General features: G+C 36.5%; 1 protein-coding gene across 6 annotated transcripts in view; it reads left to right on the top strand.

Moving 5' to 3' along the window:
* Nucleotides 1–25,263, top strand: part of STAP1 (signal transducing adaptor family member 1) — a 55,826-nt gene that overhangs the window by 15,318 nt on the left and 15,245 nt on the right. For 5 of the 6 annotated variants that reach the window (XM_023555091.2, XM_023555092.2, XM_023555090.2 and 2 more), the window contains 4 exons: nt 1,436–1,492; nt 10,557–10,729; nt 12,371–12,499; nt 24,944–25,013. In XM_023555091.2, coding sequence (XP_023410859.1) covers nt 1,436–1,492; nt 10,557–10,729; nt 12,371–12,499; nt 24,944–25,013 — 429 coding nt within the window. The remainder of the gene's footprint in view (nt 1–1,435; nt 1,493–10,556; nt 10,730–12,370; nt 12,500–24,943; nt 25,014–25,263) is intronic. The other variant, XM_064285754.1, reaches the window with a different exon arrangement.

The raw sequence follows: 25,263 nt of genomic DNA, 5'->3' as shown, positions 1-25,263 counted from the left end.
TAAGAATTGGAAGTATCTCAGGACTAACTGGAAACCTGCATTGCTCCTTCCTGGTTGCCCCAAACTTCAAGCCAGTCAATGTTGAGTACCACTAGTATTGACTGCAAAGATATGTTTGCTAACATCTAAATTTTTTTTGAGTTAGGTAAATTCATACAATTTAACTTATTCAGCAAACGAACAGATTAAAGTTATATACTTCTGTCTTTTTTAAAATAATTCATTTTATTTTTGTCATTGAGAATGCACATTGCAGAATACATACTAATTCAACAATTTCAACATATATAATTCAGTTATATTGATTACTTTCTTTGAGTTGTGTAACCATTCTCACCCTCTTTTTTTGAGTTGTTCATCCCACATTAACATAAACTCACTACCCCCTAATCTTTCTACCTAATCTTTCGAGTTGCAGTTGTCAGTATGATCCTACATAGATAGATTTTAAAAGAGCACAATCCTCAAGGAAGACATTCTTTACTAGTTAAGCTAAAATATTTTTAGTTTTAAGAATACTTCAGGGGATATTTTGGGTATAAGGTTTAAAGATGACCTCAGGGCAATAGTTTCAGGGGTACATCCTGCTCAATGGCTCCAGAAACTCTGGATTCTGTGAAGATTTGAAATTCTGTTTTTACATTTGCCCTCTTTTGATCAGGATTCTTCTAGAGAATCTTTGATCAAAATGTTCAATAATGGTAGCCAGGAACCATCCAGTTCTTCTGACACAGCATACTTCTGTCTTTTTTTTTTTTTTTTCCAAGCCTCAGTTTTTTTTTTTTAATTTATTTATTGTCCTTTAGGTGAAAAATTCAAGTTAATTTCTCATTCAAAAATTTATACGCATATTATTTTGTGACATTTGTGACAAGCACACTCTGTCTTTCTACCGTGGGGCTCCCTGTGTCCATTTGTCCAGCTCCTGTCTCTTCCTGGCTTCTTGTCCTGCTTTTGGACAGGAACTGCCCATTTGGTCTTGTATATTTGATTGAACTAAGAAGCATGCTTCTTACATGTGTTATTTTTTGTCTAATCTTTATTTAAAAAGTAGACTTTGGGAATGGTTTCAGTTCTGGGTTAGCAGAGTGTCTGGGGGCCATTGTTTCGGGGGATACTTCTGTTTTTTGACAAAAGAAAGAGTATTAATATATTTCATAACAAATATACATTAATTCTTCTAGGAAAAATGAAAAATTTTTTTTCTTCCTTTCAACTAATTTTAAGTGATTTAAAAAATTAGAGTTGACTTTGTAAAGCAAGGTGCTTCAGTAGAAGAATATGAGAATATTGTTAATCTTTTAAATTTTGATGGATTACATATTTTGAATCATAAAATAATCATGAAATTCTAAAGTTATTTGAAGTTAATAAAAGTATTAATGTTCATAGTCACTCATATGTTTTCATCTTCTGTTTTTGTCTTCATCTTTAGACAGAGAACACAGAAAGTGGAGAAGAATGGAGAGGCTTCATTCTTACGGTAACAGAGGTAGGAAGGTCATTATTTTTGCTTCATTCATTCAGCCAATATTTGCTGGATACCTGCTATGAGTCATGCATAGCAAAAGAAGGTGAAGATACAGAAAATAACAGACATAACCCATTGCACTTACACGCAAAATTCATATCCTTGTGGTGTGAGGGGAGAGGGAGAGAGAAAGTTAAAAAGCAAACAAACAAGATAATTTTATACCGTTAGGAAGAAAATAAACAGGGCAATGTGCTGGAGAATAATAGGTGGTCAGGGAGAGCTACTTTTTGGTCTTATCCTTTGAGAACAGTAGTCCTTTGTAAACTCTGATATTTGTAGTTTAGGTAGCATCTCTAAGACTTTTCCAATCTCTTTCTTACTCACTTCATATTATATATATTTTTAACAACATTTTATTGTGTTTTTGGTGAACGTTTACACAGCAGTTTAGGCTCCATTCAACAATTTCTACACAAATTGTTCAGCGACATTGTTTACATTTTTCACAATGTGTGAACATTCTCATTATTTCATTTCCATTAATCTGGTTTCCCTGCCCCCTTACATTCTTACCTTTGTTTTAAAGTAATTGTTGGCCCTTTGGTCTCATACAGGTGATTTTTTTTTAAAAGAGCACAGTACTTATGGGTGATGTGCATTATTATTTTTTTTAACTGTACTTTAGGTGAAAATTTACAGGGCAAATTAGTATCTCATTCAAAAATTTATACACCAATTGTTTTGTGACATTTGTTGCAATCCTGCAATGTGTCAGCACTTTTCCCCTTTCCACCTCGGGTTTCCCATGTCCATTTGCCCAGTTTTCTTGTCCCTTCCTGCCTTCTCATCTTTGTTTTTGGGCAGGTGTTGCCCATTTGGTCTCATATATTTGATTGATCTAAGAAGCACGTTCCTCACATGTGTTATTGTTTGTTTTATAGGCCTGTTAATCTTTGGCTGAAAGATTAACTTCAGTAGTGGCTTCAGTGCTGAGTCAGCAGGGTGTCCAGGGGTTATAGTCTCAGGGGTTCCTCCACTCTCTGTCATACCAGTAAGTCCGGTCTTTTTCGAATCTGAATTTTGTTCTACATTTTTCTCCTGTTCTGTCTGGTACTCTTTATTGTGATCCCTGTCAGCGTGGTCAATGGTGGTAGACAGGCACCATCTAGTTCTTCTGTGCTTGGGCTGGTGCAGGCTGTGGTTCATGTTATCCATTAGTCCTTTGGACTAATATTTTCCTCGTGTCTTTGGTTTTCTTCATTTTCCTTTGCTTTGTGTGGAATGAGACCAATAGATGTATCTCAGATAGCCACTCGCAAACTTTTAAGACTCCAGATGCTACTCACCAAAATAGGGGATGTAGAACATTTTCTTTATGAACTATGTTGTTACAATTGACCTTGATGTCTCCTTAGACCATGATCCCCAGTCCTAAGACCCAGTAACTTGACCAGTTACATGAACTTCAGCCCTTTATCAAAGATCAGGTGTCCATTGGTGGATAGATTTATTTCTGAGCTCTAAATTCTGTTCCAGAATTAAAAGAATGTTGGAATTTGAATTGGGATTGCATTGTATCTATACATTGCTTTGGGTAGTATTGACATTTTCACAATGTTAACTCTTCCTATCCATGAGCATGGTATGTCTTTCCATTCATGAAGATCTCTTTTGATTTCTTGCAGTAGTGTTTTGTAGTTTTCTTTGTATAAGTCCCCAGTTAGGTTTATTCCTAAGTATTTTATCTTTTGGGGAGCTGTTGTAAATGGTATCATTTTCCTGATTTCCTTTTCAGAGTTCTCTTTGTTAGTGTAGCAGAATCCAATTGATTTTTGTATGTTGATTTTGTACGCTGACACTTTGTTGAATCCTTCTATTAGTGACAGTAGCTTTCTTGTGGCTTCTCTGGGATCTTCTAAGTATAGGATCATATCATCTGTGAATAGGGGTAGTTTTATGCCTTCCTTTTCAATTTGGATGCCCTTTATTTCTTTTCTTGCCTTATTGCTCTAGCTAGGACTTTCAGTAAAAAGTTGAATAAGTGTGGTGATAAAGGGCATCCTTGCCTGGTTCCCATTCTTAGGCAGAACTGCTTCCAGGCTCTCTCCATTCAGAATAATATTGGCTGTTGGTTTTGTGTATATGTGCTTAATTATGTTGAGGAATTTCCCTTTTGTTCCGATTTTGGTGAGAGTTTTTTATCAGGAATGGGTGTTGGACTTTATCAAATGCCTTTTCTGCATCAATTGAGATGATATGTGATTCTTTTCCTTTGTTTTATTTATGTTGTGGATTACGTTGACTGATTTTCTATTGTTGAACTATCCTTGCAGAGCTGGTATGAATCGCACTTGGTCATGATATATTATTTTTTGATATGCTGTTGGATTCTATTGGCTAGAAATTTTGTTGAGAATTTTTGCATCAATGTTTATGAGGGATACTCGTCTACCATTTTCTTTTTTAGCAGTGTCTTTGGCTGGCTTCGATATCAGGGTTATGCTGGTTTCATAGAATGAATTTGGGAGTATTCCTTCCTTTTCTATGTTCTGGAATAATTTAAGTAGTATTGGTGTCAACTTTTCCCTGAATGCATGGTAAAATTCTCCAATGAAACTGTCTGGCCTAGGGCTTTTTTTGTTGTTGGTAGTTTTTTTTTTTGTGTTTTGTTTTGTTTTTTTTTAATGGCCTCTTCAATTTCTTCTTTTGTTATGGGTCTGTTCAGATTTTCTACTTCAGTTCATGTTAGTTTAGGTAGGTAGTGTGTTTTTAGGAATTTGTCCATTTCCTCTAGGTTTTCAAATTTGTTGGAGTATAATTTTTTGTAGTATTCTGTTATGATCCTTTTTATTTCACTTGGTTCTTTTGCAATGTCACCCATCTCATTTCTTATTTGGATTATTTACATCTTATCCTTTTTTTCTCTTGGCAATTTGTTCAGTGGTTTGTTGATTTTATTGATCCTTTCGAAGAACCAGCTTCTAGTCTTGATAATTTCAATTGTTTTTCTATTTTCTGTTTCATTTATTTCTGCTCTAATCTTTATTACTTCCTTTCTTCTAGTAGCTGTGGGCTTCTTTTGCCGCTCTTTTTCTATTTGTTTGAGTTGTAGAGTTTAAGGTATATATTTTGGCCCTGTCTTATTTTTTGATGTATGCATTTATTGTTATAAATTGGCCTCTGAGCACTACTTTTCCTGAGACCTCAAGTTTTGGTATGTTGTCTTTTCATTCTCGTTTGATTCTAGAAGTTTTTTTATTTCATTTTTAATTTCTTCTATTACTCAGTGGTTTTTAAGCATGGCATTGTTCAATTTCCAAGTATTTTGTTTTTTTCCTTTGTTCTTCCCTTTATTGATTTCTAATTTATGGCATTGTGACTTTTTTTTTTTTGACCTGAGAAGATGCTTTGTATTATTTCAGTATTTTTTAATTTATTGAGGCTTGCTTTTGGCCTAGGATATGGTCTATTCTACAGAATCATCCATGGGATGATTGTATAGAAGAATGTATACTGCACTGTTGCTGGGTACAGTGCTCTGTATATGTCCATGAGGTCAAGTTGGTTGATTGTGTTATTTAGATCTTCTGTACCTTTGTTTGAATTTCTTTCTTCTTGTTCTGTTCATTGTGGAAAGTGGTGTGTTAAAGTCTCCTACTATTATTGTAAGACCATCTGTTTCTCTTTTCATTTCTGTTAGGGTATGTTTTATGTATATTGGAGTTCTGTCATTGGATGAGTAGATACTTATGGTTATGTCCTCTTGATGGATTGACCCCCTAATCATTACATAATGTCCTTCCTTGTCTCTTATAATGGATTTAAAGTCCATTTTATCAGTGATTAATATTATCATTCCTTCTCTTTTTTAAGTATGGTTTGCTTTATATATCTTTTTCCATCCTCTTTATGTCTTTGTGTCTAAGGTGTATCTCTTGTAGCAACATATTAATAGGTCACTTTTTTTTATCCATTCTGCCACTCTCTGTCTCTTGAGTGGTGCATTTAACCCATTTATATTCAGTGTGATTATCGATAGATATGAATTTACTGCTGTCATTTTGTTATGATTTTTTTTTTTTGTACAGAATTGACAGTTTCTTTGTTCCATTTAATTTTCTGTGCTGAGTTCTTTTTGTTAATGGATTGTCTTTTCATTTCCTGGTTTTTGTCAATTTTGTGTTTACCGAGTCTTTTTGGTTTTCTTTTTTATTTTGGTGAGTAGGTTTGTTAATTTTCTTTGTGGTTATTATGAGGTTTACTTTTATCACTCTATATTTAAAACAGTCTGTTATTTTTAGATATTGTCTTGACTTCCTTTCCATCTGGAAGTTCTGTAACTACACCATTCATTCCCCCTTTTTGTTTTGAAGTCATCATCAATTTCAGATTGCTATCTCCGGCTCTCTGTTTTTGGTTCTGTAATTTTATTTTACTTTTGAGATTTTTCTATCTGGGTTGCCATGTCGGTGAAGCCATTGTGTGGCATACTCTCAGTTTATTGTCTCTTTTCACTGATTCTCTATTTGAAGGACACTGTTTGATACTCCTTGTAAGGATGGTCTGGTTTTTACAAATTCCCTTAATTTCTGTTTATCTGGAAATGTCCTAATTTTACCAACATATTTGAGAGACAATTTTGCTGTGTATACGATTCTTGGTTGACAATTCTTTTCTCTCAGGGTTTTATACATGTCATCCCATTGCATTCTTGCTTGCATGGTCTCTGCTGAGAAATCAGAGTTTAGCCTTATTGGAATCCCTTTGTAGGTGTTGTTTCCCTTTTCCTGTGCTGTTCAGAATTCTTTCTTTATCTTTGGACTTGAAAAATTTGATTACGATATATCTTGGTAACTTTCTTTTGGGATTTATCCTGTATGGGGTTTGTTGAGCTTCCTGAATGGAAATCTTCTTGTCTTTCATGATACTGGAGAAGTTTTCTGCCAGCAAATCTTCAAAAATTTTCTCCGTGCTTTTTTTTTGTCACCTCCTGTTCTGTGATTCTCATCATGCATAAGTCATAAGTCATTCCTCTTCATAGTGTCCCACATAGCACTTAGGCTTTCTTCATTTTTTTTTTTTTTCATTCTTTCTTCTGACTGTTCCTTGTACAAATTGGTATCAAGGGATGTGTCCTCTATTTCACTATTTCTTTCTTCTATTGTCTCAATTCTACTTCTGTGTCCTTCCATTGAGTTATCTATTTCTGATATCTTATTGTTAATCTTCTAGCTTTCTAGTTGCTCTTTTTGTATGATTTCTAATTATCTATTTAAGTTGTCATTTTGTTCTTGTATTGTTTTCCTGAATTCTTCTAGGGATTTGTCTGTGTTTTTCTTGACCTCTTTGAGGATCCTATACATAAGCCTTTTGAATTCCTTATCAGGCAGTTCCATTACCATCTCTTCCTCAGGAAGATTTTCTGCTCCTTTATGTTGGTCATTTGGTTGAGCCATCTTGTCTTGTTTCTTTATATGATTTGATATTGTCTGCTGTCTCTGACCCATTCAGATTTTTTTTTTTTTTTTTAATGATTTTGTTTTGTTTTGGTTTTATCACTGTGGGTGGGTCAGGCATGCTTCAGTGATCACTTGTCTGGCAACACAGGGACATTCACTTCCTGCCCCAAGTTGGGTGGAGTAATGGTTGGCAGGGGGAGCCCTCATTGCTGTTCACTGTACATGTGAAACTGCTGAGGGCATATTGGGTGGGCACTATCCAGTGGTATGGGAATGCTCACAGTTGTTCGCCAGATGGGCAGGCAATGGGCAAGGAGCAAGGTAGGTGTCTGGGTGGTGCTGAGGTGCCTCCTCCATTGGGGGTGGGATGGAGTGGTCAGCTGGTTTGTGTTCAAGTGCTCTCCTTGGTGGGGAAGGTGTGGGGCAGGTGGCTGGAGGTGCACAGGCACTCTGTTCAATGGGGTGGGGCTGGTGGCCCAGGAGGGGAGGAAAGGAAAGAAAAAAAATGGGGCAGCTGTTCGTCCATTGCTCCTTGCTTGCCACCCACACTACTAGTCAGGTATCGCCACTGGAGAGTCACCCTCTCTCTGGGTCCTGGCTCCCTCCCTACTCTGTGTACTCTGGGATCCGTGAAACTCTTGTTCTCCATCCTGTACTTTCCCTCCTTAGCTCCAGTTCATATCCTGCCTACCTTGCTTCTCTCCAGGTATATTGACACAGCTTCTCTGTCTCCTATTGGGAGTTCCGTGATGTTGTCTTCCTGTGCTCCTCAGGGTTGCTGCTGGCTTTGTCTCAAAACGGCCTCACTGTGCCAGGCTGTCTGGCAGGGCACCTCTACTCTGTATCTCTTCCCATTCACTGTTGTCATTCAGTTTCTTTTCCCAATCAGTATTAGATCTAATTCTATATCCTTTCATTTGATGCTTAGGGTTCCAGGGTTGTCTTCTGTATCTGTTTCACTTTGTTTCTCAAGTCTTTGCTGTGGAGGGATGGTGTGGTTCATCTGAGCTAGGCAGCTATTTTGAATCCTCCTCCCTCACTTCATATACATTTATAAAATGCTAACTGAGAAGGATTTTGGAAATTCCATAGAGAATATAATAGGAGGACCATAAAAAGGAAAGTCACCTTTAAATGTTTGTTTAGTGAGTGTTAAGACAAAGGGGTGATAGCTGTTCAAGTCTGCAGCATGTTATCAGTGGCAAATAGTAAGATCTACTGCTTATAGTTAACAGTTGCAGCAAGATAATATCATTATTTGAAATAAAGCCACTGTAGAAACTGTCTTGGAAATGTGGGTTACTTTGATAACCAGCCCCCAAAGGAGCACAATGATCTCTAATACTTTTAGAGGCTACAAAGACCTTCCATGTTTATTAGCATTAGTTAAACACGGACTCTATCCAAAGTTAGTTTCCAAGTAAGGGCTTTGCAGTCACATGAAAAAAAAATCACTGTACTTTCCAAACATGGATAGGTGGATAGATGCTGGTTCTTGATCTCAGCTAGGTTACTAGGTCAAAGTTGGAGGTACAAGTACCCTATAGGGAAGTCATTTTCCTGTTGCTGTTGTGTGCCATTGAGTTCATTCTGACTCATAGCAAGCCCATAAGACAGTATGAATCTCCCATAGGGTTTCCTAAGTTATTTTCTCCCCATGGAGCTGCTGGTGGGTTTGAACTACTGACCTTCAGGTGGCAACCGAGTATTCAACCATTGTGCTACCACAGCTCCTAAGGAAGTCATAGGTGAGAACAGTTAAAGATGTGAAGGACGCCTTGACTTGGGGACAGGGAGAAACTCTGGAGAACAGTTATCTATCTTTCTGTTTCTCCACCTCTCTGTTGTGGAGAGTTATCATAGTGCTTCACAGCTTGGGGTACAAAAATCTCAAGGGTATGTGACTAGGTGTCATGGAGTATGAAATGTAAAACAATTTCTGAGAATGAAAACAAAGTTAAAAACAATACTAGGAATTTATTATCCGATTAATGATTCATGGATCGAGGAAAACACAGCTTAAACTGCGTGTTCCAAAGAAATGTGGCAGCATCAGGGTTTATATAGTGACTAGAAAGGAGAAAAGAGAGTCCAAGAAGTCTGGGCAGTTTTAGGCAGATTTTCAGGGGTTCATTAAAATGTCCTTTGAAATCTTTTCTTCTCTAAAATGTTAGTTTGCTTAAGAAGATAAATGTCACAGGCCTGAGGGGTCAATCCCTGCTGAGTGGCTCTCAGATAATCAGATGTCTGCTTGTCTGGAATGCAGGAGTTAGAGAGCAGGAGCTGTTGTTTACATAAATCTACAAATACAAGCCAATTACTGTTTTTAAAAGTCAGGTTACTTATTTTCTTCAACTCTTTCCTTGTGAAACCAGGTAGCAGCCGTGATCTTCTGGACTGAGCATAAGTAACTCCATCTTTGTTTTTAGCTTCCAAAGACAAACTAAAACTACTGGATAAATCTTGGTATATCTTCCTGGTATACTAATTATACTTGCCGTTTTGGCCCAAAATTTCTTTTTCAATTTTATTTTCCTTGAGGTAAGGATAAAGAGCATTATTTTCCATTAAAATATACATTGATATATTTCCACTGCTGTCGAGTTGGTTCCAACTTGTAGTGATCCTGTAGGACAGAGTAGAGTTGACCTATAGGGTTTCCAAAGCTGCAAATCTTTATGCAAGCAAACTGCCACATCTTTCTCCCAAGGAGCAGCTGGTGGCTTCAAATCAATCAACCTTTTGGTTAGCAGCCAAGCACTTTAACCAATATGCCATCAGGGCTCCACATTAATGTATTACAGAATATAAAATAAAATTCATGTGAATTTTTAAAAGAAGACAAGTTGCTTTGAATTTTGTGCTTATAAATATTGTTTTTGGCTATGATCCCAGATCACTCAGTGTGTATGTTCATATTGTGTTGTTGTCAGGAGAACTTTAGTGGAAAATTTCGAGAAGCACAGACTGTAGTTGAAAGAAGTGAGACTTTGCTTTTGAATCATATAAATTTATGTCTGAGTCTTGGTTTCACGATTTACTAGCTCTATGGCCCCAAACTTTTCATTTAACCTTTCTGAAATTGTTTTTTTTTTTTTTTTCATTTGTAAAGTGAATACTTATCTTGTAGCATTGCTGTGAGGATTTGAAATAACACATACAAAATGCTAGGGACGTAATAGGCAATTAATAAGGGGTAGTTATTTCATGAGGAGTCTCTTGGTGGTATAAATAGTTGAGTACTTGAATACTAGCTGAAAAGTTGGCAGTTTGAATCCACCCAGAAATGCGTTAGAATACAGGCCTAGCAATCTGTTACAGCCTTGAAAACCCTATGGAGCAGTTCTACTCTGCACGTATGAGGTCACCATGAGTCGGAATTGACTTAATGACAACTAAGGACAATAACGGCAAGGTTGGGGTGCTCTACTTTTGGAACAAACCAAAAGAAAAATTTCTTGTTCAGGTTTTAGTTGGTTTAGAGGAAGTTCTAAGACGCCTACCCCAGATAAGGAACTTCTACTGGTGATTCTACCCATGCATCTCTGTAACTGCTTATGGCCTGACCAGGCCCACCTTTGCTAAAATCAGCTATGGCTGGCTATTCTTTTAATTGATTTCAGCTGTCAGTTCCCCAACATGTGTCACTCCTACCGGGGCAAGTAATTAGACTGCATGAAGTCCTAGAGAGAGAAAAGAAAAGGAGAACTGAGACAGAACGGCTACCTAGTACATCTGTGGAAAAAGAGAATGAAACAATTGAAGATTATGTGGATGTACTGAACCCTATGCCAGCGTAAGTCCACAACGAATACAGTTTATTCATTAGATTGTTATATTCTAATTGTTAGTTATCAAGAGAGTTAGCCACCTGAACTCATTAAAACAGGGACAATAAGCTGTCTTGGGGATAAACTGCATATCTCTGAGTACATGCCACATTTCCTCTTCTATATCATGATCAACAAAATATATATTTGCACCAACTCTCTTACCACACAGGAAATCCCCTTCTACCCACACCTTTGACCAAATAGATATTCTTTCCAGAGCTCAAACCTAAATAAAAACTGTTACCAAGAAAGAAGGAAAAGATATTTTTTACTAAAGAACTTATTATTGACCTTTTGTTCTATCGGAAAATTATACTGAATAACTTAAAATATCTGAAATGTTCTATTCAATTGACCGATCAACCAGTATTATTCATTGAGCTTGTACTTTGAGGAAGACCCTGTGTATGTGTAAGGTTGTACTGGAAAAAAAAAAAAAAAAAGGCATAGAATATGCTGAATTCAGCAACATCCTATATATGGTTGAAAACTGCGATTAAGATAGTAAGCCCTTTTCTCCTGGAGTCTTGTTTTCTTTGTCAGTGAAACTTGTCCTGGCACAATCTTTGACATCAGATACTGATACCCATTTTATTTGCATTAAAACCACAGGATGTGCCAGCCATTACTTTTAGCTAAAACCAGTGACAGCTGATGGAGTGGTAGGTCACATAAACAGCTCCTTTTTCTTTTTTTCTCAGTAAAAAAGGAATATGTATTAATTACAGATAAATAAAAAGAAGATTAAAATCATTCCTTGTCCTACTACTCAGAGGTCATTGCTGTTAACATCTCGGCGTATTGAATACCCTGCCAGATATTTTTCCCTATGGCTATACATTTCTATGACTATAACATATAGCACAAAAATGGGAAGTGCTTTATTTTTTATTTTGCACATTAAAACACCACGAATGCCATAAGAAAGCCATATTATACAAAAGTGGTGGATTCAGACATACCCTTATATATCAGTTATTTAAAATAGACACCCAAGATAAACAATTATAGAGATGTTTTGTACACCTGAAAAGAACCTACCAACAAATACTGAAAACTCTGAGACTGGAGATATATCGCTAATTCTTATCTTAAATTTTCAGTGGTAATGGTGATTATATACTGATCAATAGAAAACTTTTCAAGTCCCCTTTGGTTAATGAAGAGGCTTTGGAGGGATGAGTGATGGAGGGCCTTAATCGGTAGCATACTCATAGAGATGCAGACTTGGAATAGTTGTAATTACATGACTGTAGTTGTATTAAGGTTGGCACAAACATTCGAGGGCTTGACTACTAGCAAAAAGGTTAGCTGTTTGAACCAACCCGGAGGGTCTTGGAAGACAGACCTGGTGATCTGCTTCCGAAAGATCACAACCATGAAAACTCTATAGAGCATAGTTCTACTCTGACACACATGGGTTTGCCATGAGTGGGAATTGATTCAATGGGAACTAACAACAACAACTATAACAAAACTGGAAGATTTGAGAAAAGTCAATAACTGCAAATCTCAAAGTTATATTTTAGTAGCACTTTTTTGTGTAATGGTTTTTCATCAGTTAAAACAAAAATTCTGTTTTTTTTTTTCTCTTACCTCCGTAGGTGTTTTTATACTGTGTCCCGGAAAGAAGCAACTGAGATGCTTGAGAAGAAGCCTTCATTGGGAAATATGATCCTAAGGCCTGGTAGTGACAGTAGAAACTACTCCATCACTATCCGGCAAGAGACAGAGTATGTTTAATTAAAAAATTTATGGAATAGTGAAAAAGCACAATATGGCTTGGAAGACAAAATCATACAAATACAGATCAGTACCTGCTATGTGTTTTCTTGGGGCTAAAAATAGGAACACAAGGATAAGGAGGAAATGTTATATTAAAAACAAAAACAAAACCTGCTGCCATCGAGTTTATTCTCATTCATGCTGACCCTATGGGACAGAGTAGAACTGCCCCAAAGTGTTTCCAAGAAGCAGTAGGTAGATTTGAATTGCCGATCTTTTGGTTAGCAGCTGAGCTCTTAACCACTGTGCCAACAGGTCCAATAAATGATTATCTTTCATATAAAAGCATAAACAAAACTTTGATTCTTGAATTCGCTATTCTTTTGGGGGATATTATTCTTTTTTTTTTTTGTCAGCACTCTCCCCATTTTCATCCTAGGTTCATTCCCCATTTCCTTTCCTCCTGATTTCCTACTCCTCCTGCCTTCTCATCTTTGCTTTTGGGCAAATATTGCCCTTTCGATCTCGTATAATTGATTGTTCTAAGGAGCGTGTTCCTCTCAGGTGTTATTGTGTATGGTTTGGATTTTTTTTTTTTTTAGCAGTAACATATCTAAGCAACTTCAATGAAATTTGTTTTCTACACTTTACCCAGTAGTGTATGAATTCATAAGATGTAAAGCTATTTTTACAACAAACTTCCTGGTTTGGTTTTCTTTTCTTGCCATTGTTATGACCAAGTGGCAAGCTAGTAGTATAGTCACTTTGGAAAGCCAATGAATCTATCAGTAATTCTAGATTAAATGAAGACATTGACATTGACAATGAATAAGGCAGTAAAAAGGAAATAATAACTCATAGGACACAACTGAAATAATGACATTGTGGCTACACTGCTAGTATGAGCTATGGTGCAATAAGCTTCATTCACTTGCCAATTACTCTGCATGAACAGAAACTTGTCTTGATACATTAGCCACGTGCACTGAACAGATAGCAAGAATGTTTGATGGTAAATCTGATCCACAGAGAGAAAGAGAGGGAAAATTTTTACACAATGAATGTCTGTTTGAACTTAACTTTGTGGTTTTATTATTTTCTTCTGTTTTTTATAGACTAACATTTGGAGTTAATGGATTTTCAGCTAATATGGTGGAACATAATAGGTTATCCCAGTTACAACTTAATTGATTTATGATTTAATTGGCTATCTTGACAAACCCAAAAGAAATAAAAGTTGTGACTGCCGTTATTGTCAGTGAGTTTAGAAGAACTCCTGGCAAAAAGTGAAATTTTCTGTTCGGTACATCCTGTCAAGGAATTAGTCCTATTCAGGGCTTAGGAAATAAGATAGAGTGTCACATAAAATACAGAATACCTTTAATTTTTTACTTCCACTTTAAAAACAAGAGGACATACAACTTAATAAAATTTTATCTGGCCGATATTTTAAAAGAAACAGTCAATTTGCTTGAAAGTGAAATTAAATTACACAAAGATTGATTGGTTTTTTTCCTTCGAGTCACTCCTTTTTTTTTTTTTTATTAACTTTTATTGAGCTTCAAGTGAACGTTTACAATTCAAGTCAGTCCGTCACATATAAGTTTACATACATCTTACTCTGTACTCCCACTTGCTCTCCCCCTAATGAGTCAGCCCTTCCAGTCTCTCCTTTCGTGACAATTTTGCCAGCTTCCCACTCTCTCTATCCTCCATCCCCCCTCCAGACAGGAGATGCCAACACAGTCTCAAGTGTCCACCTGATATTATTAGCTCACTCTTCATCAGCATCTCTCTCCCACCCACTGTCCAGTCCCTTTCATGTCTGATGAATTGTCTTCGGGGATGTTTCCCCTCCTGTGCCAACAGAAGGTTTGGGGACCATGGCCGCCGGGATTCCTCTAGTCTCAGTCAGACCATTAAGTATGGTCTTTTTATGAGAATTTGGGGTCTGCATCCCACTGATCTCCTGCTCCCTCAGGGGTTCTCTGTTGTGCTCCCTGTCAGGGCAGTCATCGACTGTGGCCGGGCATCAACTAGTTCTTCTGGTCTCAGGATGATGTAGCTCTCTGGTTCACGTGGCCCTTTCTGTCTCATGAGCTCTTAGTTGTCGTGTGACCTTGGTGTTCTTCATTCTCCTTTGATCCAGGTGGGTTGAGACCAATTGATGCCTCTTAGATGGCCGCTTGCTAGCATTTAAGGCCCCAGACGCCACATTTCAAAGTGGGATGCAGAGTGTTTTCATAATAGAATTATTTTGCCAGTTGACTTAGAAGTCCACTTAAACCATGGTCCGCAAACCCCCACCCTTGCTCCGCTGACCCTTGAAGTATTCATTTTATCCCAGAAACTTCTTTGCTTTTGGTCCAGTCCAATTGAGCTGACCTTCCATGTATTGAGTGTTGCCCTTCCCTTCACCTAAAGCAGTTCTTAAAAAAAAAAAAATTTTTTATCTACTAATTAATCAATAAAAAACCCTCTCCCTCCCCCCCCCCAGTAACTACAAAAGTATGTGTTCTTCTCAGTTTTTACTATTTCTCAAGATCTTATAATAGTGGTCTTATACAATATTTGTCCTTTTGCCTCTGACTAATTTCGCTCAGCATAATGCCTTCCAGGTTCCTCCATGTTATGAAATGTTTCACAGATTCGTCACTGTTCTTTATCGATGCGTAGTATTCCATTGTGTGAATATACCACAATTTATTTAACCATTCATCTGTTGATGGACACCTTGGTTGCTTCCAGCTTTTTGCTATTGTAAACAGAGCTGCAATAAACATGGATGTGCGTATATCTGTTTGTATGAAGGCTCTTGTATCTCTAGGGTATATTCCCAGGAGTGGGATTTCTGGGTTGTATGGTAGTTCTATTTCTAACTTTTTAAGATAACGCCAGATAGATTTCCAAAGCGGTTGTACCATTTCACATTCCCACCAGCAGTGTCTGAGAGTTCCAATCTCTCCGCAGCCTCTCCAACATTTATTATTTTGTGTTTTTTGGATTAATGCCAGCCTTGTTGGAGTGAGATGGAATCTCATCGTAGTTTTAATTTGCATTTCTCTAATGGCTAATGATCGAGAGCATTTTCTCATGTATCTGTTAGCTGCCTGAATATCTTCTTTAGTGAAGTGTGTGTTCATATCCTTTGCCCACTTCTTGATTGGGTTGTTTGTCTTTTTGTGGTTGAGTTTTGACAGAATGATATAGATTTTAGAGATCAGGCGCTGGTCGGAGATGTCATAGCTGAAAATTCTTTCCCAGTCTGTAGGTGGTCTTTTTACTCCTTTGGTGAAGTCTTTAGATGAGCATAGGTGTTTGATTTTTAGGAGCTCCCAGTTATCTGGTTTCTCTTTGTCATTTTTGGTAATGTTTTGTATTCTGTTTATGCCTTGTATTTTTTTTATTTTTTTTTATTTTTATTATTAGGGCTCCTAAGGTTGTCCCTATTTTTTCTTCCATGATCTTTATCGTTTTAGTCTTTATGTTTAGGTCTTTGATCCACTTGGAGTTAGTTTTTGTGCATGGTGTGAAGTATGGGTCCTGTTTCATTTTTTTGCAAATGGATATCCAGTTATGCCAGCACCATTTGTTAAAAAGACTATCTTTTCCCCAATTAACTGACACTGGTCCTTTGTCAAATATCAGCTGCTCATACGTGGGTGGATTTATATCTGGGTTCTCAATTCTGTTCCATTGGTCTATGTGCCTGTTGTACCAGTACCAAGCTGTTTTGACTACTGTGGCTGTATAATAGGTTCTGAAATCAGGTAGAGTGAGGCCTCCCACTTTCTTCTTCTTTTTCAGTAATGCTTTGCTTATCTGAGGTTCCTTTCCCTTCCATATGAAATTGGTGATTTGTTTCTCTATCACCTTAAAAAATGACTTTGGAATTTGGATCGGAAGTGCGTTATATGTATAGATGGCTTTTGGTAGAACAGACATTTTTACTATGTTAAGTCTTCCTATCCATGAGCAAGGTATGTTTTTCCACTTAAGTATGTCCTTTTGAATTTCTTGTAGTAGAGCTTTGTAGTTTTCTTTGTATAGGTCTTTTACATCCTTGGTAAGATTTATTCCTAAGTATTTTATCTTCTTGGGGGCTACTGTGAATGGTATTGATTTGGTTATTTCCTCTTCGGTGTTCTTTTTGTTGATGTAGAGGAATCCAAGTGATTTTTGTATGTTTATTTTATAACCTGAGACTCTGCCAAACTCTTCTATTAGTTTCAGTAGTTTTCTGGAGGATTCCTTAGGGTTTTCTGTGTATAAGATCATGTCATCTGCAAATAGAGATAATTTTACTTCCTCCTTGCCAATCCGGATGCCTTTTATTTCTTTGTCTAGCCTAATTGCCCTGGCTAGGACTTCTAGCACCATGTTGAATAAGAGCGGTGATAAAGGGCATCCTTGTCTGGTTCCCGTTCTCAAGGGAAATGCTTTCAGGTTCTCTCCATTTAGAGTGATATTGGCTGTTGGCTTTGCATAAATGCCCTTTATTATGTTGACGAATTTCCCTTCAATTCCTATTTTGGTAAGAGTTTTTATCATAAATGGGTGTTGGACTTTGTCAAATGCCTTTTCTGCATCAATTGATAAGATCATGTGGTTTTTGTCTTTTGTTTTATTTATGTGATGGATTATATTAATGGTTTTTCTGATATTAAACCAGCCTTGCAAACCTGGTATAAATCCCACTTGATCAGGGTGAATTATTTTTTTGATATGTTGTTGAATTCTATTGGCTAGAATTTTGTTGAGGATTTTTGCATCTATGTTCATGAGGGATATAGGTCTATAATTTTCTCTTTTTGTAATGTCTTTACCTGGTTTTGGTATCAGGGAGATGGTGGCTTCATAGAATGAGTTGGGTAGTATTCTGTCATTTTCTATGCTTTGAAATACCTTTAGTAGTAGTGGTGTTAACTCTTCTCTGAAAGTTTGGTAGAACTGTGCAGTGAAGCCGTCCGGGCCAGGGCTTTTTTTCTTGGGAGTTTTTTGATTACCGTTTCAATCTCTTTTTTTGTTATGGGTCTATTTAGTTGTTCTACTTCTGAATGTGTTAGTTTAGGTAGGTAGTGTTTTTCCAGGAATTCATCCATTTCTTCTAGGTTTGCAAATTTGTTAGAGTACAATTTTTCGTAATAATCTGATATAATTCTTTTAATTTCAGTTGGGTCTGTTGTGATGTGGTCCTTCTTGTTTCTTATTCGGGTTATTTGTTTCCTTTCCTGTATTTCTTTAGTCAGTCTAGCCAATGGTTTATCAATTTTGTTAATTTTTTTAAAGAACCAGCTTTTGGCTTTGTTAATTCTTTCAATTGTTTTTCTGTTCTCTAATTCATTTAGTTCAGCTCTAATTTTTATTATTTGTTTTCTTCTGGTGCCTGATGGATTCTTTTGTTGCTCACTTTCTATTTGTTAAAGGTGTAGGGACAGTTCTCTGATTTTGGCTCTTTCTTCTTTTTGTATGTGTGCATTTATCGATATAAATTGGCCTCTGAGCACTGCTTTTGCTGTGTCCCAGAGGTTTTGATAGGAAGTGTTTTCATTCTCGTTGCATTCTATCAATTTTCTTATTCCCTCCTTGATGTCTTCTCTAAACCAGTCTTTTTTCAGGAGGGTATTGTTCAGTTTCCAAGTATTTGATTTCTTTTTCCTAGTTTTTCTGTTATTGGTTTCTAGTTTTACTGCCTTATGGTCTGAGAAGATGCTTTGTAATATTTCGATGTTTTGGACTCTGCAAAGGTTTGTTTTATGACCTAATATGTGGTCTATTCTAGAGAATGTTCCATGTGCGCTAGAAAAAAAAGTACACTTCGCAGCAGTTGGGTGGAGAGTTCTGTATAAGCCAATGAGGTCAAGTTGGTTGATTGTTGTAATTAGGTCTTCCTTGTCTCTATTGAGCTTCTTACCGGATGTCCTGTCCTTCTCCGAAAGTGGTGTGTTGAAGTCTCCTACTATAAATGTGGAGGTGTCTATCTCACTTTTCAATTCTGTTAAAATTTGATTTATGTATCTTGCAGCCCTGTCATTGGGTGCATAAATATTTAATATGGTTATGTCTTCCTGATCAATTGTCCCTTTTATCATTATGTAGTGTCCTTCTTTATCCTTTGTGGTGGATTTAAGTCTAAAGTCTATTTTGTCAGAAATTCATATTGCTACTCCTCTTCTTTTTTGTTTATTGTTTGCTTGATATATTTTTTTCCATCCTTTGAGTTTTAGTTTGTTTGTGTCTCTAAGTCTAAGGTATGTCTCTTGTAGGCAGCATATAGACGGATCGTGTTTCTTTATCCAGTCTGAGACTCTCTGTCTCTTTATTGGTGCATTTAGTCCATTTACATTCAGCGTAATTATAGATAAATAAGTGTTTAGTGTTGTCATTTTGATGCCTTTTTATGTGTGTTGTTGACAATTTCATTTTTCCACTTCCTTTTTTATGCTGAGACGTTTTTCTTAGTAACTTGTGAGATCCTCATTTTCGTAGTGTTTGACTTTATGTTTGTTGAGTCGTTACGTCTTTCTTGGCTTTTATCTTGAGTTATGGAGTTGTTATATCTCTTTGTGGTTACCTTATTATTTACCCCTATTTTTCTAAGTAAAAACCTAACTTGTATTGTTCTATATTGCCTTGTATCACTCTCCATATGGCAGTTCTATGCCTCCTGTGTTTAGTCCCTCTTTTTGATTATTGTGATCTTTTACATATTGACTTCCGTGATTCCCTGTTATATATTTTTTTTTAATTAATCTTAATTTGTTCTTGTGATTTCCCTATTTGAGTTGGTATCAGGATGTTCTGTTCTGTGACCTTGTGTTGTGCTGGTATCTGATATTATTGGTTTTCTGACCAAACAATATCCTTTAGTATTTCTTGTAGCTTTGGTTTGGTTTTTGCAGATTCTCTAAACTTGTGTTTATCTGTAAATATCTTAATTTCACCTTCATATTTCAGAGAGAGTTTTGCTGGATATATGATCCTTGGCTGGCAGTTTTTCTCCTTCAGTGCTCTGTATATGTCGTCCCATTCCCTTCTTGCCTGCATGGTTTCTGCTGAGTAGTCTGAACTTATTCTTATTGATTCTCCCTTGAAGGAAACCTTTCTTTTCTCCCTGGCTGCTTTTAAAATTTTCTGTTTATCTTTGGTTTTGGCGAGTTTGATGATAATATGTCTTGGTGTTTTTCTTTTTGGATCAATCTTAAATGGGGTTCGATGAGCATCTTGGATAGATATCCTTTCGTCTTTCATGATGTCAGGGAAGTTTTCTGTCAGGAGTTCTTCAACTATTTTCTCTGTGTTTTCTACCCTCCCTCCCTGTTCTGGGACTCCAGTCACACGGAAGTTATCCTTCTTGATAGAGTCCCATATGATTCTTAGGGTTTCTTCATTTTTTTTAATTCTTTTATCTGATTTTTTTTTAGCTATGTTGGTGTTGATTCCTTGGTCCTCCAGATGTCCCAGTCTGCATTCTAATCGGTCAAGTCTGCTCCTCTGACTTCCTATTGCGTTGTCTAATTCTGTAATTTTATTGTTAATCTTTTGTATTTCTACATGCTGTCTCTCTATGGATTCTTGCAACTTATTAATTTTTCCACTATGTTCTTGAATAATCTTTTTGAGTTCTTCAACAGTTTTATCAGTGTGTTCCTTGGCTTTTTCTGCAGTTTGCCTTATTTCGTTTGTGATGTCTTGAAGCATTCTGTAAATTAGTTTTTTATATTCTGTATCTGATAATTCCAGGATTGTATCTTCATTTGGGAAAGATTTTGATTCTTTTGTTTGGGGGGTTGTAGAAGCTGTCATGGTCTGCTTCTTTATGTGGTTTGATATGGACTGCTGTCTCCGAGCCATCACTGGGAAACTAGTTTTTCCAGAAAATCCGCTGACTGGGACGCTGGCTCCAGGCTCTGAAAACAATCGATGCTTTCCCGTATTTGTTCGTTTTCTGTCTCTAAATCTGTGTTTGTTGTTCAAGGTTTGTAGATTGTTATGTACGTGATCGATTCACTTGTTTTTCTGAGTCTTTGTTGCAAGACGGATCCGAGGTAGCGTCTACCTAGTCCGCCATCTTGGCCCCGCCTCTCCTTTCTTGGTCAAATTGAGTATTTGACCTATTTGCATGTTAACCCTGTATTGCTATTCTGTATGAAAAAAAAAAAAACTCAAGATTGAATAGTCCATTAAAGGCTATTTTTCCTGATAATAGTAACCTGATCTCTTTTAAGGTGATCTGTATTAGTCCAACTTTTGCACTGTATTTTCCATACAATTGGGCTATGAGAAATACTACATTTTCTGCCATGGATGTGGTTTTTAATCTAACACAATGAGTTTCCATACTTAGGATATGAATTTAACTTTATGGTTTTTATTTATATTTGTATTGTATTTAAGTTATACTTACTCATGAGAAAGAATTTAGCAAAGGAGCTTGTATCAAAGTTGTGAAATTATAATTTTAGTATCTTTACTTCCAATTTGAATTCATATAGAAAGTCATGCTTTTGTATATCTGATTGTCATAAAAATCTATATTTTGGGGAAAATTGTTGATCATGCCCCAAAAAGTTCATATTTAGAAAGCAAGGAGTGAGGTAGAATTGTCAAACGAGAGTCTTCTAACACTGGCATCAGTATGTGTTTATTTAGGCTTTAGGGAATAGTTTGCATCTGGAAGTGGCTGAGAAAGCTTTTAACTGTGATCGCATAAACTTTATGAGACAAACATTTCTGATGTTAAGGGTTGTTACATGTGTTCTCTAACGCCTCAAAATACATCTTTTAGGACTCTGATTTTAATATCGTCCATTTAACAGATAGCTTAATTTTAAAGGACAGCATTTGTAGAGAGGATTAGAATGTTAGCTCCTTAGACTGTAAAGAATTTGGCAGAAATCTAGACTACTAGCAAGCACATGGAAGTCCTGGTGGCACAATGGTTAAGAACTATGCCTCTTAACCAAAAGATCAGCAGTTCAAATCCACCAGCTGCTCCTTGGAAACCCTACAGGGCAGTTCTACTCTGTCTCATAGGGTTGCTATGAGCCAGAATCCACTCGATGGCAACAGGCTTTTTTAGGAAGCACCTGTGTTACCCACAAGACCAATTCATTCTCTTAAGGTTGTGGGAGAAATGTTCAGCTATCCAAGTTAGATGAGTGTGTCCGGTAAAACACCAGCTGAAAAGGACAAGTTGGTTTACAAAGCAGAACTTGAAAGTAAAATGATCTCCATCTGTTAACAAATCAGCTATGGGAGGGAAGATTGTAATTCTTAGGAATAAACAAAACGTCATTCAATGCCAAATTGTCAGGTGACTCCCTTGATGTAAAATATCATCCACCTTTACTCAGTGGTGTGTGGATTCATAAAATATAAAGCTATTCTTACAACGAACTTCCTGGTTTTGTTTTGTCTTCTGGAATTTGTTACGACAAGGTGGCAAACTTTCCACTTTGGAAAGTTATTAGCCAAAAAAGGAGTAGAAAATATTTACCCAAAATTCATTTCTTTGCAAAACTTTGGATCAGAGGCTAAGGACAAGAACTTACAACCATATTCATGGATATATGTATATATATACACACACCCATATACATATATTTAAACATGTTACTTTTCTGAGGTCATAATCAGGAAGATATATGGCAAATTTTACCAGTCTTGTTTTTTTCTTCTCCCTTTATTCCTTTGGAAAAACAAAATAAAATATCAAAGAAAAACATAAGTTATAAAATAAGAATCAAAGCCTAAGTGACTTTAATGAAATTTAGTTTCCACCTCATTTTCTGCTTCAGAACTTAGTCTCACTAGTCAAAATTTCAAGAGGCTGTTGATCTTTGCTACTTTTCCTCCCACAACTTTGTCATGAATAATGATGGTATGATTGCTATTACTAACAACAAGGATCACTGTCTTCTTTTATACGATATCATTTGTAGGTACTGTGTTAAGTGCTTGACAAATACATTAGGCACAATAAAAACTTTGAGATAGTATTTTCCATATTTCACAAATGAAGATGCTGAGATTCACAGAAATTACTAAATTAAAACAATAAATTTAAAAAGTAGTCAAAAAGTAGTTTTAATTTACAGAGAGCTTAAATGTGTCAGGCACTATATTTAGAGCTTTAAAACATTAACTCATCATAGCTCTGTGAGGCAAGTATTACCACCCCTATGTTATAGATGAAGAAACAGAGGCTCACGTAACAGAGCCAGCAGTTGAACCTAGATTTTTCTAGTTATAAAGGCCAAATTCTTCAAGTTTTCTATTAGTCTTCTAAAAAAGGAGTAGTAATAATTTACTTCATAAAAATACGGAAATTCTAACTAGAATTTGTGAGCATTTTCAAAAGTAACTGTGAGTATGAAAATCTTTTCACGGTAGAAGTAGAGCATAAAGACAGAGCCAACCATCCAGAAAAATGATACTTATGAAAACTCATGTGTCCAAAAATGTTTCCTTCACCAGTCTGTAACTCATTCCTCATGGTTCAGCATTAAGTAATACTTTCCTTGAGCAGGCGAGTAGGTGAGTTAAGTGTTATTCCCATGTTTAGAAAGCGAAACTCTAGAATAAGCCATTCAAATTCATTTATTACCTATTTTCCACTGTGATGTCAAACTGAGAGAAGATTTGGAGATTGTATTGAATGAGGAGAGAGTCCCCTAAATAGAAGACTTCTATGTAGTTCAGTCCTAGATGAATGTAGACTGGAAATGGAGAAAAGAGCGTTGAAAAAGAAGGTAGAAAAGCCCTGGTAGACAAATTCAACCAGGTAGACAATTTTGTTTTAGACAGCTGTCGAATTAGTTTGTCTTTCATGCAAATGACAGCATAATAAATATTAACTTTTCAACATTAGAGAAAATTTTGGTCCTAACACTGTTGCTATCCAAATCAAAGGATTTCAAGGCAAACAGAATGTTGTCCAAAATGAACTAGCAAGGATACTAACTTCTGTTATGAGTAGAAATTCACTTAGTTTCTATCAGATAGCACTTCAAAATGGGTTTCAGATGTTTTTAAAATTCAGTTTCATAAATATTTACTCTGTGCCTAATGCTGGAAAACAAAGATGAATAGAATGTGCTTCTTCTCAAACAGTTCATAGTCAATAAAATACCATGTGTTTTTTTTTCTTTTTATTGTACTTTAGATGAAGGTTTATAGAACAAACTAGCTTCTCATTAAACAATGAGTACACATATTGTTTTGTGACATTGGTTGCCAACCCCACAACATGTCAACACTCTCCCCTTCTGGACCTTGAGTTCCCTATTACCAGCTTTCTTGTCCCCTCCTGTCTTCTCGTCTTTGCCCCTGGGCTGATGTGCCCATTTAGTCTCATTCTGTTTTATGGGCCTTTACAATCTTTGGCTGAGGGGTGAACCTCAGGAGTGATTTCATTACTGAGCTAAAAGGGTGTCTGTGGGCCATACTCTCAGGGCTTCTCCAGTCTATGTCAGACCAGTAAGTCTGATCTTTTTTTTTTGTGAGTTAGAATTTTGTTCTACGAGTTTCTCCGACTCTGTCCAGGGCCCTCTATTTTGATCCCTGTCAGAGCAGTCGGTGGTGGTGGACAGGCACCTTCTGGTTGTGCTGGACTCAGTCTGATGGAGGCTGTGGTAGCTGTGATGCATTAGCCCTTTGGGATAATCTTTTCCTTGTGTCTTTGATTTTCTTCATTCTCCCTTGCTCCAGATGGGGTGAGACTAGCGGAGTATCTCAGATGGCCACTCACAAGCTTTTAAGACTCTAGATGCTACTCACCAAAGTAGAATGTAGAATGTTATCTTTATATAACATAGTTTATGCCAATTGAGCTCAATGTTCCCTGAGACCAAAAATACTGTGTGTTTTTGTTGATGACGTTGTTAGCTGCCATCAAGTCAGCTCTCATTCATGGAGACTTTAAGTATAGCAGAACAAAATGTTGCCTCAACCTGTGCCATCATCATGATAGTACAATGTGTTTGGGTAGTAATAATTTAGAGTGCTATGTGACTACAAAGGAGAAAGATATTAAGATTTATCTGCTATACTTATTATATTCCCAACTACATGTTTATATAGTACTTAACATTCTGGATTTTTTTCATATCTCTAAGTCAGCCCTGAAAAGTGGCAGAAATCCATGGTGGTATGTAAGCTAGTATGTGGAACACCCATTGAGGGTTTTTTGATTGGCCTAGTGATGAAGTAGAAAGATTTTCTTACACCAATTTTTTTACTCTCTTTTAATATAGAGAATATATATTTGATTTGTATAGGCCTTCATAGGAATGGTGAACAAGGTAAATGAAAAAAACAAAAACCACCAAAAATTTTGCCAAACCAGTCATGGGAACATAGGTTAACTCTACAGGTGATATTTTATATTCGCTTTGGCATTAACCTAATAGTACAATTAAATGGAGATAAACTATTTGTTTCATTTTTAGCATTCCAAGAATTAAGCACTACAAAGTGATGAGCATAGGAAAAAACTACACTATTGAACTGGAAAAACCTGTAAGTAGATGTTTCTTTGTTATTGATTAACTCTCTCCTGATTCCTGCCAAATCTGCCTCATAGAAGCCAAAGAAAAGGTGGAGAAACAGATTTCTTGCCTAGGAACCTAGAGCTGGTAAAAAACAGCCATGTTAAGGAGATATTCAGGGTGAGAAGTAAGATATAAGAATGGCCAGATTAAGCAGAATAAAAGATAATCTGCTGCCAACCATTCTTTCTCTTCAAGTCTTTATCAATATAATTGTTTCA

The sequence above is a fragment of the Loxodonta africana genome, chromosome 5, assembly GCF_030014295.1.
Source record: "Loxodonta africana isolate mLoxAfr1 chromosome 5, mLoxAfr1.hap2, whole genome shotgun sequence".
NCBI classification, from domain to species: domain Eukaryota; kingdom Metazoa; phylum Chordata; class Mammalia; order Proboscidea; family Elephantidae; genus Loxodonta; species Loxodonta africana.
The sequence above is the reverse complement of the archived record's forward strand: the minus strand, read 5'-3'. Positions and strand labels throughout refer to the sequence as shown.